At 43.5% G+C, this 12,857-nt stretch overlaps 1 protein-coding gene across 2 annotated transcripts; it reads left to right on the top strand.

Annotated features, from left to right (window-relative positions):
• The first annotated feature begins 8,286 nt into the window (after positions 1 to 8,286).
• LOC126669253 (kinesin-like protein KIN-13B) lies at positions 8,287 to 12,662 on the top strand. 2 transcript variants are annotated; one of them, XM_050362672.2, is made up of 12 exons: positions 8,287 to 8,640; positions 8,736 to 8,912; positions 9,377 to 9,574; positions 9,665 to 9,772; positions 9,940 to 10,017; positions 10,099 to 10,184; positions 10,371 to 10,526; positions 10,602 to 10,904; positions 10,998 to 11,216; positions 11,329 to 11,782; positions 11,863 to 11,928; positions 12,009 to 12,662. In XM_050362672.2, the coding sequence occupies exons 1-12, from the start codon at positions 8,530 to 8,532 to the stop codon at positions 12,186 to 12,188; spliced, it is 2,136 nt and encodes a 711-aa protein (XP_050218629.1). In that variant the 5' UTR covers positions 8,287 to 8,529; the 3' UTR covers positions 12,189 to 12,662. The 2 variants fall into 2 exon arrangements, with proteins under 2 accessions (XP_050218629.1, XP_050218630.1); XM_050362673.2 differs by having other exon boundaries at positions 8,288 to 8,640; positions 10,099 to 10,180; positions 10,367 to 10,526.
• Positions 12,663 to 12,857: the final 195 nt, after the last annotated feature.

Here is a 12,857-nt window from a genome sequence, read left to right as displayed (position 1 = left end):
GTAGATGGCACATAGCCCGTGGATGGCACATAGCCCGTGGATTTTTTACCGAGTAGAGTGCTCGGGTTTTGGAAAAGACATAAATTCTTTTTAATCTTTTTTATTCATTGAGGGGAAAAACTTATGTTTGAGTTTTACAAAGGCCTAACTCAAACATAAGTGAAAAAACCCCTAGGTACCTCGAAAAAGTAAAACAAGGAACTATTGATAGTATTTCCGAAGAACCTGGGAGTTCCAAGTTCTCGGAAGCACTCTGCCCGACATGTGTGCTATTTTATAAGCTCCTGCTCGTCCGACCTCAGTGACTTGATAGGGGCCTTCCCAGTTAGGTTCGAGTTTTCCCACTCCAGCATTTCCCTTAGTAATGTCTGCCCGTCGTAGGACCAGATCGCCAACTTGGAAACTCAAGGGTTTAACTCTCTTGTTATGATACTTAGCCATTCTTTGCTTGTATGCTTCGATTCTTAGCGCTGCCTGTTCTCTTCGCTCTTCCAGTAGGTCTAAGCATAATTTCTGTTCTTCCACGTTCTTAGCCTCATCGAAGAACTGGACCCTTAGAGTTGGCATCCCGATTTCCACCGGTATCATCGCCTCGCACCCATATGTTAGAGAAAACGGGGTGTCTCCTGTGCCTGCCCTTGGCGTGGTTCTGTAAGCCCATATGACCTTCGGTAGCTCTTCCAGCCACTGTCTATCGAACTCCCCCAGCCTGGCCTTGAGCCCTTTTAGGATCGTCCGGTTGGTTACTTCGGTCATCCCATTGCTCTGTGGGTGAACTACTGAAGTGAAACGTAAGTCAATGTGCAAGTCGTTGCAAAATTCCTTGAAGGCTCGGCAGTTGAACTGCTTTCCGTTATCAGTTACCAACGCTCTGGGTATACCGAAACGACACACGATTTGCTTCCAGAAGAAATCCCGGATCCGAGCTTCTGTGATGGTGCTCACTGCCTCTACCTCGAGCCACTTAGTAAAGTGATCTACTGCCACTATCAAGAACTTTTTCTGCCCCGTGGTTGGCGTGAAAGGCCCCAGGATGTCAATTCCCCACGTTGCAAATGGCCAAGGACTAGTAATAGGGCACTGCTCTGTAGTAGGAGCGTGTCGGATGTTCTGGTGCCTCTGACAGTTTTCACACTTCTTTACTATCTCCTCTGCCTGTCTGACCATCAAGGGCCAGTAGTAGCCCTGCAACACTGCTTTCTTTGCTAACATGCGAGGAGCTATGTGTGCCCCACAAATACCTTCATGTATTTCTCTCAACACATACTCCCCTTCTTCTGCCGTCAAGCATCTCGACCACGGGTGGGTGAATGACTTTCTGTACAAGACTCCGTCGAGGAACGCGTAGTACGGAGCTTGTCGCAAGATTTTGTAGGCTTTATCTCTATTTTCTGGCAGAGTTCCATCCATCAGGTAGTGGGCTATACCTTGCATCCAATTTTCCAACGGCTGAGTTAGAAAAATGGTTTCATGGTTGTCGATACTGGAATGCTTTTGAACAGAGAAATGAGCCCCCGGTATTTTTTCGTTCACTGTTGCTGCTTTGGCTAATACATCGGCCTCTTGGTTTTCCAAGCGAGGAACTTGCTCTATCACCCATTTTCCTCCGAGCTCCTGAATCTTGTTCAAGAAGAACTTGACTCTGTCCACGTATCTCCTCATTTCCGAATCCCGAGCTTCAAAAGTACCCAAGATTTGGCAAACGACTAACTGAGAATCACTCCTTATCGTTACGTGCTCGGCCTTGACCACGTTTACCATTCTCAATCCGATCAACAGAGCCTCATACTCCGCGGCATTGTTGGATGCCGGGAAATCGAATTTTACCGAGCTTCGGAGTGTGACTCCGTGAGGGCCTTTCAAGACTACGCCCGCTCCAGATCCATCCAGATTTGATGCCCCGTCGACTTCTAATACCCACCGTAGAAGTTGTTCGTCGGGTTCCTCAGGTTGGTCGCTTGCTGTGGTCTCAGCTATAAAATCTGCCAATACTTGTGCTTTCAGAGCCGGTCTTGGTTCATACCGGATGTCATATCCTCCCAGCTGGACCGACCAGCTGACCAGCCGTCCCGACATCTCTGGCCTCTGCAGCGCCTTTCTCAAAGGTTGGTTCGTACGTACTACAATGATGTGAGCCTCGAAATATCTCCTTAGTTTTTCCGCCGCCACCTTCAATGCCAAAGCAAATTTCTCAATTTTTGGGTATCTGACCTCCGGGCCTTTCAAGACTCTACTGAGATAGTAAACTGGGGTTTGCAGACCCTTATCCTCCTTCACAAGGACTGCTGCTGCTGTCTCGTCATTCACCGAGAGATATAAGTATAAGATTTCTCCGGGCTCAGGTCTACCTAGCACCGGGGGTGTGCTGAGGTAAACCTTCAGCTCTTCAAAAGCTGCGTTACACTCCTCTGTCCACTTGAAATTCTTTGTATTCTTCAGGATTTTGAAAAATGGCAAACATCGTTTGGCCGAGCAACTCATGAATCTGCCCAACGCCGTTACTCTCCCGTTCAACTTTTGTACCTCCTTCACCGAGCTGGGTGCTTTCATGCTCATCACTGCCTCGATTTTCTCCGGGTTGGCCTCAATGCCTTTCTCCGAGATGAGGTGCCCTAGAAATTTCCCCGAGCGGACTGCGAAAACACACTTTTCTGGATTCAGCTTGAGGTTAAAACCCTTCAGCTTTTCAAAAGTTTCTGCCAAATCCTGTGCGTGATCCTCGATCCCCTTAGATTTTACTACTATGTCATCCACATAAACCTCGACATTTTTGCCCAGTTGATCTTTAAAAACATGATTCATGAGTCTTTGATAGGTTGCTCCAGCATTTTTCAAACCAAAAGGCATCTTCTTGTAGCAATAGGTCCCCAGATCCGTTGTGAAAGCTGTTTTTTCTTCGTCATCTTTACTCATCGGGATCTGGTGATATCCCTGCGAAGCATCTAAGAAGGCATAGACCGCAAATCCGCACGTCGCGTCCACCAGTTGGTCAATGTTTGGCAGAGGAAAACTGTCCTTTGGGCAGGCATTGTTTAGATCAGTGAAATCTATACAAAGCCTCCATCTACCGTTGGACTTTTTGATCAAGACTACATTGGCCAGCCATTCAGGGTAGTCTACTTTCCTGATGAACCCGGCTTTCAAGAGCTTCTCCACTTCGTCTCGGATAGCAATTTGTTTCTCTAGAGAGAAAGTTCTTTTCTTTTGCTTGACAGGCTTGCATTTTGCATCCACGTTTAACTTGTGCGAGATGATCTTAGGGTCTACCCCCCCAATATCCTCTGGCTTGTTGGTAAACTCTTCCACATACTGTTTTATCCGAGCTATGATAGCTTCCCGGTGCTCGTCTGGCCAGTCTACGCCCAGCTTTACATACATCTCGGATCCCTCTGTAAGTTCAATCGTTTCTAAGTTTTCTCGGGGTTTCTGAGCTTTTTTCTCTCTGATGAGCAGCTCGGGTGTATCGATGTTCATCGTTTCCACCGTGCTGCCCATAGTGGCCATGTAACATTGCCTAGATAGGGTTTGGTTTCCCCTGATAGTTATGACCTCGTTTTTTACTGGGATTTTCATCATCAAGTAACGAATACTAGTCACTGCACCTGTGCTATACAACATGGGTCTACCAAGAATACCATTATAAGCAAGAGGCATGTCAACTATCATGAACAGTGAACGTACCTTCCGTGTTGGTTCCGCCAGGATTCCCTCTGTTCCGTCCTCCTGAGGTATTTCGATGCCGAGCTCTAAGTCTAGCTCGACCATGCCCTCTGGGGTGACCGGAGCTCCCCCCAGCCCCAGGAGAGGAATGTTCACAGGCTTGAGGTCCGTCTTGGATCCTCCCATTGTCAAAAAGACTGATAGAGTCAACAAGTTAACCGAGCTTCCATCGTCCACCAGCAATCGTTTTACCCATTTTGAACCAATGATGGCCGATACAATCAAAGCGTCTTCATGAGGGAAATCTACTCCTTTCGCATCCTCTGGCCCGAAAACAATGTTAGGCCATGGCGACCCGGTAGATACCGACATGACCATCTTTTGCTTTTTCTTTCTGCGTTTGCGACCATACTCGGATTCTGAGGTTCCTCCTGAGATAGTGTTGATTACTCCCGTGACTTGTGTTTTCTTTGATGGGGATTGGGCTTCCCTACTCCCCCCGGGCTCCGACCTGACCGAGTTGACCCTCGTATTTCCTCGGTCTTGGCCCTCCTTGGCCACAACAAAATGTTGTAATCGCCCCTGGCAGACTAATTTGTCTATCTCGCTTCGCAAACGTCCACATTCCTCCGTTTCGTGGCCATAACCATCATGAAAATCACAGAACTTGGATCGGTCTCCATCTTTCACTAGCCTTGGTGGATAACGAATCTCTTCGTTGTTGTGCTTGATCCAGGATAGAATCTGCTCCCTTGGCGTGTTAAGTGGCACGTATTGTCTCGGTACTCCTGCTCGATCCACATATCCTTCCGTTCCTCCTCCAATACTGAAACTTGGCTTAGGTCCAGGCCCCGTGCTTGGCGGACTGGTCTGAGCATTGAATGGCTTGTTACCTCTGTACCCCGAAGTCTCGTTCAGAGGTCGGTACCGATCTTGGTTACGGTTAGATCCCTGAGTGTTCTGTGTTTTACTGGGAACCGGGCTAGCCGTCCCATAAGACTTCCTCTGCCTTTCCTCGTCAAGATTGATATAATTCCAAGCCCTGTCCATCAACTCGGTGTAAGTGTCAACCGGGTTGGTGATCAGGCTGTCTCGGAAGACTTGCATGCTGGTGTTATCTTTCATAGCATCGATGGCGGTATCATCATTCAAATCTTCTATCATGATCGCCTCGGCATTGAACCGAGCAATGTAAGCTTTTAAACTTTCTCCCGGTTTTTGAAAGCACTTCTTCAAATCACTGGATCTTTTCTTTCGTTCGATGCTCGGGGCAAAATGAGTTTTGAAAGCCATAGCAAGCTCCCTGAAACTAGTAATAGAGCCCTCCTTGAGGTTCTGGTACCACTTTTGCGCCGCATCACTCAACGTCGAGGGGAACACTTTGCACACTGTGGCGTCCGAGACACTTTGAACTCCCATGGCAACCTGAAAGCAACTTAAATGAGTCATCGGGTCGGATTTACCGTTATATCTGTCAATGGGCGGATATTTAAACTTATCTGGAAATGGGTCATCCCATATAGCCTTTGACAAAGGGCTAGCAATGCCACAGGTAGTAAAAGGTCGAGACTCTGCCTTGTGCCCTTTGTGCTTATCCAGCTCGGCCTGGACCAGACGAGTAACCTCGTCATGCAAAGTTTTCTGATGCTGAGATGCTGCACCCGAGCTGTGAACACTTTCTGCCCCGTTTCTCCTGACCGGTGGGACTCCTGCCCTCGCGGTCCGCAGAGGATCTGCCTCCGGGTCTGGGTCTCCCCTCCCCAGACCAGCGTCACCGCGCTGTGTCCCCGGTGGTAGATTCTCGTCTTGCGCCCCCTCCCTTCGAGGAGGAGGAGGATCATTCCGACCTTCGTCTCTCGGAAAAGGGCGATCATGCCGACCTTCGTCTCTCGGCAGAGGGCGATCATGCCGACCTTCGTCTCTCGGCAGAGGGCGATCATGCCGACCTTCGTCTCTCGGCAAATTAGTGTCACGATGATCTTCGCCTCTGGGTGCTTGATGCTCTGTGGGACCTCTAGGTCTGGGTCGTGGGTGATCGCTCCGACCTTCCTCTCTCGGAGGACGACCATCCTGAAACTCAGCAGCTTGGGGTGGGGGGGCCACGGGGGTGGCCGAGGGATTGTAACTTGGGTAATACTGGGACATGACTGCAAAGTGCATCTGCTGGGCCTGGTGCAGCTGGCGAGCCATGTATTCTAAATATTCTTGAGCTTGTAAGACCGCCGGAGGTATATCCTGCCCAGAAGTTGTTCCCGTTCCCGTAGCCACCAGTGTAGCGTCTACCGGGAAGTTGAGTTGAGTGGGAGACAAGGTATTGTGGAGGAAACTCTGAGGCACGGTGGTTCCTGGGGTTGATAAGTGGGTGTGACTTGGATCTGAAGCAAAAGGGTTCGCCCTTGGATAGTTTTCCAACCCATATAAAGGCACAAATCCAGCTCCACTGCCGGAAGCCCTGGATCCTCCCACCTGAGCATTCGCCGGAGGAGTTAAGCCAGTGATCACAGAGGTCCGACCACTAGCAGAGACTCCACCAACCAAGTTAGCGTCGGCAACCGTAGTTCCCAGAGGATCTACCCTGTCCAAAACAGGATCATCAGCCATTGTTTCTTGTCAAGATCTGATCAGCAACGTCAAGAGAACCAGAGTAGAACAAGGGAATACAAAACGTTTCCCACAGACGGCGCCAAGTGATGAATCACCAAAATAGAATCCGAGCTATAACGACCTGCACACCACAAACAGACAGAGGTCAGAAAGAACTCCGGTGGGGGTCACCGGACGTTCACTCCGACGCTCAAGTAAGATTTGAGGTAAAGGAAGAAGAAGAAGAGAAAAGAGAGTGCTTAGAGTAGAGAAAAAGAAATTACCTAGGGTTTGTCCTTAAACCCTCTATTTATAGTTAGGGTTTAAGGACAAACCTGCCTTGCTGGCAGGCTGTGAGCCCAGTGGTCCCAAGAATCAGTTATGCTGACGTGGTAGAATATCCCTGCGGGTGGCACGGGTTGTTAGGTGTGTCAGAGGGAACATTCCTCACGTACCTGTCAGAAGATCTTCTGTGGTCCCAGGATCTGGTACACGAGTGAGCGCTCTCGGGCAGGACCTCGGAGCCCGGATATCTTGGGAGTCAAGTTATCATGGTTCCTGTATCTGAGAGCAGCTCAGAGCTCGGACCAGATGGTCCAGTCTTTCGGGCTCCGGAGCTCGGAGCTCGGCTTAGGTATGAATTGGACATACTTCAGAGCTCGGGTACGATTCTTGGTCCGACCTTATCAGACATGATTGTCTCGGATGATGTTTGAATTCCCATCGATCCGGTGACCCCCCAAGTCATGCGTTCTATGATTTCAAGAAGGTCGGGAATTGTTACCAGGTCGGTAAAATGCTTGACTTAGCGATGTTCGTTCCTGGCGAGGTTGCTTCGCCCCTACTAGATGTGCTACGTTATCACTAAGAATTGCTCTAGAAGCGCCCTAGAGTTATACGATTTATTTAAAAGTATTTGTTTTTTTGCTTGTCATGTCAGTTTATATTGAATCATATAGTATAATGTATGTTTTTTTTTTCTCTAGCACTTTATTTCAACCATTTATCTTTTAGTATTTACTCTTCAATTCTTCTATTATGATGAGATTGTTCTTGCTTGAGTAATTTGGTTTTGCCTACTTGGAGAATACCAATAAATAAATGGACTATTGCAAGTATAAAAATCAATTGTGTCCTCGAATGCGATTCTTTGGTCGATGCAAAATGTTTTATTCATTTATAAGCAAATGAGACGTTTAGTCGGTAAAAAATGCATTAATTATCCTCCTGGATGGCAATTCTATTTCCATGTGTCATAACTGTGAGCGAATTGGACACTTTCACGGTTCTCTCTGCTTTTACAAACAATATGCTTGAGAATTTGATGCTCATGTCATATTTAAGCAAAAAAATTAAAAGTAAATTTTTATGTCATAATCAAATAGTTGACATTCTATAAACTAGCACAAATCTCATTATCATACCCTTATACTATATAACAATCTCAGTCTAACATTTTTTTGTAAGAATATGTAATTATTAAAACAAATATGTATCATTTCTAAAAATCAACAAAATTAAGAGCTAATACGTATTATTTTTTAAAATCAGTAGAAAATTAAAATTATAATGTAAAAGAAAAAAATGTTATGGTCCAAAATGTGATCTTATCCAATCAAATCACACATATTCTATATGGACCATTCCATTTGACCACCTGACCATCTCAACATGCCAATCGTGAATGGTTCCCACCTTTCCAAACCAATCTAACAATCGCCGATGACAATCGGACGATCCACAACTTTAGATAGCTTTCAAAAATCAAGTGCCGCGATTCACTGAAGCGGGACCCAACACCCACACCTCAAAACGACGTGAAGAGCAACAAAATTAATTAAGAGCATCTCTGCCCCCATTGCCTCCTCTAACGTTTACCAAACCAACAAAATAAATTCTTGACCACTCCAGCCAATAAAGAAGATAGGCCATGCGCGCGTGACGTTAACATCATAGCACATGCGCGTGGTTCACTTTATAATTTGAGTCCCACCAATCGCCGGTCTAATTATTCTACTAAACGTTACAAAACACGCGCCGTTTAGTACCTTTTGAAACAAAACTAACCCGGGTGTTTCTTTTCAAAGTTTCAAAAATTTCATCATCATCTCTCTCGTGTCAAAAGAAAATCTCAACTAAATTACCATTTCTGCCATTTTCATCGACTCCAAAGCTTAAATCTCCGATTCTGTACTCCGATTGCCGGCTCTGTACTTGTATAGTCTCGGCCACTGACTCACTGTACTGCCGGCAACTTTTTTGAAATTTTGAGTGATTTTTTAGAAGATGAATGTGGTCGGGCGACAGATGTCAAGATCCAATTCGTCAGTTCACCACCAGCGTCAGTACTCCGATAACTTAATTGATAGTAGCAGATGGCTTCAGTCGTCTTCTCAGGTATTTCTCCATTTTCTTTTAGTCTGTTAAATTTTATCAAATGTTTAATTTTAAATTTCTTAAACATAAATTGTATTCCTATGTGCACTGTGTAGGACTTCGGATACGGTTCGAGGATGAACCGGAACATGATGTCAATGGACGCGTCAACTTCTTCGGTTAGTTCGCGATCGTCGAGTTTAAGGAAGAATGGTGATGATTACGTGTCACCTGGTGAACTTAGCCCTGGCTTGCTTGATCTTCATTCGTTTGATACTGAACTTTTATCAGAGGTATTGGATTATTAATTAAACATGTCAAAATAAATTGATTTCGATATCTTTGTAGTGTGACGATTTGAAATTTGATGATGATGAAGGAATTAGTGTTGCTGAAATAAATTATATATGTTCAAGAGTGTAGTTGATTTGATTTCTTGCAAAATCACATCATTTAGGTAGCAGTAGCACGGACACCGAAATGGCAAAACGGTGTTTTTTTAAGTTGTCTATGTAAAAAATGAAGTTTTGTGTCTGCATCATCAAGCGTCTTAAACATTATGGGACAAGTTGATTGAATGAAGTGTTCGTGCGTGCTACTGTAGTATCTCTAATATTTGAGAAGAGAAGAATAAACTACATTGATTCCTTAGATTTTTAGACTCTCCAGACACTAACAAGAACTGATATATGTTTGCCTCTGTTCTAAATTTGTCATACTTGTTATTAATTTATCATGTATATGTGATTGGTGGTAGGTGTCTGTTCCTAATGTTTATGAAGGATTCTCGCATAATCATCAACCTGGTCGTGGTAAAAGTTTTGATGATTGTGAACCTTTTATAGCAGCAAACAAATCAATAAACAGACCGCGAGGTTTGCCTGAGAATAACCTTCTTAAAAGTTTCTCAGGAGACAAGGAAAGAGCCAACAATGTTGCCAAGATCAAAGTTGTGGTATGTCTAATTGATGCCATTCATATACTGTTTTTCGTTGTAAACTTGTAATTGATAAGATAAATGGTGTTATTTGTTTTTCGGCTGTAGGTACGCAAGAGGCCATTAAACAAAAAGGAAATGACAAAGAAAGAGCAAGACATAATTACCATAGAGCCAAATTCTAATTTTCTCACAGTTCATGAAACGAAACTCAAAGTGAGTATTTGGTGTATGTCTTTGTTCTAGAATAGATGCAAATAACATTTTGCCACTAGGGAGATTTCGTTCTTTACCCAGATATCAACCAAATTATGCAATTTTTTCTCATACATTACTTAAGAAAGGGAATTGGTTTTTATTTTCTTAAAACCAATTGTGTGCAGGTTGACTTGACAGAATACATGGAGAAACATGAATTTGTTTTTGATGCGGTGCTGAATGAAGGTGTATCAAATGACGAAGTTAGTATTAAATAGCACTTGGTCCATAATGTGAATTTTATTTCTTTGATTTCATTGGATTTCTTTTCTTCATCATTGTAGGTGTACTCTGAGACTGTGGAGCCTGTAGTTCCTCTTATATTCCATAAAACGAAAGCAACATGCTTTGCATATGGACAAACAGGCAAGTGGTGTTGGTGTCTATGTCTCTATGATACTTCGTGTTGGCTGATGTTTTATGGGACAAAACTTATTTTGAATAATGAATTTCGTCTTAGTTTCTTTTTCAGCAGTTCGCTTAGTTTTTACCTTCTTTCCATATCTCAATTTATTGCTGCGAATAAACTTGGGTTGGTTTTATTTTTGCCAGGTAGTGGAAAGACTTACACCATGCAACCACTGCCAATCAAAGCATCCCAAGACATATTAAGTCTAATGCGCCACACATACAGGAACCAAGGTTTCCAACTGCTTGTCAGCTTTTTTGAGATATACGGAGGAAAGCTTTTTGATCTTCTCAATGATCGGAAGTGAGTTTGTTTTACTGATTCTGGCTAGACACAATTATTATGTTTATTGACTGTGTGGAGGCCTGATTATTGCAGAAAACTTTGCATGAGGGAGGATGGTAAACAACAAGTATGCATTGTGGGTTTGCAGGAATACCGTGTATCAGATGTTGAGGTAATCAGGGAGTTCATTGAGAAAGGAAATGCAGCTAGAAGCACTGGTACAACGGGTGCAAATGAGGAATCCTCTCGATCGCATGCTATACTTCAGCTTTCCATCAAGAGATCAGTTGATGGCGCAGAATCAAAGCCTCCCCGACCTGTAGGAAAGTTGTCTTTCATAGATTTGGCTGGAAGTGAGCGTGGTGCCGATACTACCGATAATGATAAACAGACAAGGTGGGTTAGCACTACAAATTAATGGCTGTTCTTAATTGGTTATCTCGATAATTTTGTGGTTTAACAGAATTCTTTGCTTTTACTTTATTATAGAATGGAAGGTGCTGAAATAAATAAGAGCTTACTGGCTTTGAAAGAGTGCATTAGAGCTCTTGACAGTGATCAAGGTCACATTCCCTTCAGAGGAAGCAAGCTGACAGAGGTTTTAAGAGATTCATTTGTTGGCGACTCTCGCACTGTTATGATATCATGTATTTCTCCAAGCTCAGGATCATGTGAACATACACTCAATACATTAAGATATGCTGATAGGTATTAAGATTTGTAGTATAGATAGACATTTGGAAGATTTCTAATATAGATAGACATATGGAAGTGATTGATCATCTTTTTGCAGAATTTCTGATAGATATTTATATTTCAGGGTGAAAAGTCTTTCAAAAGGAAACAACTCTAAAAGGGATCCAGCGTCTTCGTCTTCTCCAAACCTTAGAGATTTGAATGCATTGCCTTCAGTATTACCTAATGAAGCAACCTTTGACAATAACGTACCTGATGTTCCTAATGCAAGGAACAGGTTTGGGTGGGCAAAACAGGTAGAAAGAGAAACATCTCCCCCTTTTATTTTGGATCGCATCCCAAGTGGCAGGGAAGATGGGAATTTGGCGGATTCTGTCTTTTCAGATCATTACAAGCGCCAAATTAGTCAAGTCGGCATTACTAAGGATGATTTTGATTACACTGGTGAAAAGTATGAACAAGAGAGGTTACCTTGGATGAATAATAAGCAACCTGCTGTTCCAATAAAGCGAAGAGAAGTTGCGGACATGAAGGCAAACGATTCCCGATTAGATGATAATCTTAATGCCCTGCTGAAGGTAATCACATTCTATATATTTTTTAATTCGGCTTTTGATACATATGCATATGCCAACTTTCTTTTGCTTGGTATGTTTAGGAAGAAGAAGATCTTGTGTCTGCCCACCGTAAACAAGTGGAAGAGAGTATAGACATGGTTAGGGAGGTTAGTGGTAGTCTCTTTCCAGTTTGCTACATTTGTCTGCCATTATTAGTTTGGGAATGAATGACTCATGATTGATGCAGGAGATGAATTTGCTCGATGAAGCTGACCAACCAGGCAATCAACTGGATGATTATATATCCAAGCTGAATGGTATTCTTTCACAGAAGGCTGCAGGAATTATACAGCTACAGACTCGTTTGGCTCAATTTCAAAGGCGTTTGAATGAGCATCAAGTTTTGGTATCTTCCTATGATAACTGATTGATTGGAGAGTGTATAAAGATTATAAGGCATAAATTTTAAAAGGCATTTGAAGCGACGACTCAAGTTCCTCACAAATATGTGATTTGGTTTTAGATTAAATCTTCATTGATACAGCTACTGGGTCAGTTTCACTTCATTGGAACTCAACCGAATCATAAAGAACCAGTGCTTTTAGAGGTGGATGAAAATTGGGGGCTTTGAGGAGGTTTGCTTATATATATTACCTTATCAAGTCAGTAGCTATTCTGACTGGGAGTTTACAGAAACCTACAATATAAATCCCTCTTTTTATTGGCTTTTATTTATTGTAAAATCTTTGTGGCATATAGTCTATTTCATGAATAATACGTTGTTTGGCTGCATAAGTTACGACATAATTGATGTTTGTTGTTGGCAATATACTTTACTGACTGTGAAAAGATATTAGTTTGGTTGCATGTCAATGTAAAAGCTCATAATTGATGCGGGTTATTTCATGTGGAGAGCTCGTTCATATGTGGGGTTCAGAGCTTTACTCTGGCAGATGCTTCTGATTTGGGTGTTTGTTCATTGGAGGTAATCATCGGGTTGATTCATTTAGGCAACGCTGAGCCTCAGTTTCCAGCAGAGGCTTCTATATTATGAAATTTGTGAGTTCCATATTCATTCTTCTTTTCTGCTGCTTTT

The sequence above is a fragment of the Mercurialis annua genome, linkage group LG2 (genome assembly GCF_937616625.2).
Source record: "Mercurialis annua linkage group LG2, ddMerAnnu1.2, whole genome shotgun sequence".
NCBI classification, from domain to species: Eukaryota; Viridiplantae; Streptophyta; class Magnoliopsida; order Malpighiales; family Euphorbiaceae; genus Mercurialis; species Mercurialis annua.
This window is presented reverse-complemented; position numbering and strand designations above follow the sequence as displayed.

Bases quoted from the DNA above. Each gene is read 5' to 3' on its own strand.
- LOC126669253 (XM_050362672.2), top strand. From the start codon at position 8,530: ATGAATGTGGTCGGGCGACAGATGTCAAGATCCAATTCGTCAGTTCAC. The intron at 9,773-9,939 runs GTGAGTATTTGG...AATTGTGTGCAG, and splicing joins TTCATGAAACGAAACTCAAA to GTTGACTTGACAGAATACAT. The intron at 10,527-10,601 runs GTGAGTTTGTTT...TGATTATTGCAG, and splicing joins GATCTTCTCAATGATCGGAA to AAAACTTTGCATGAGGGAGG.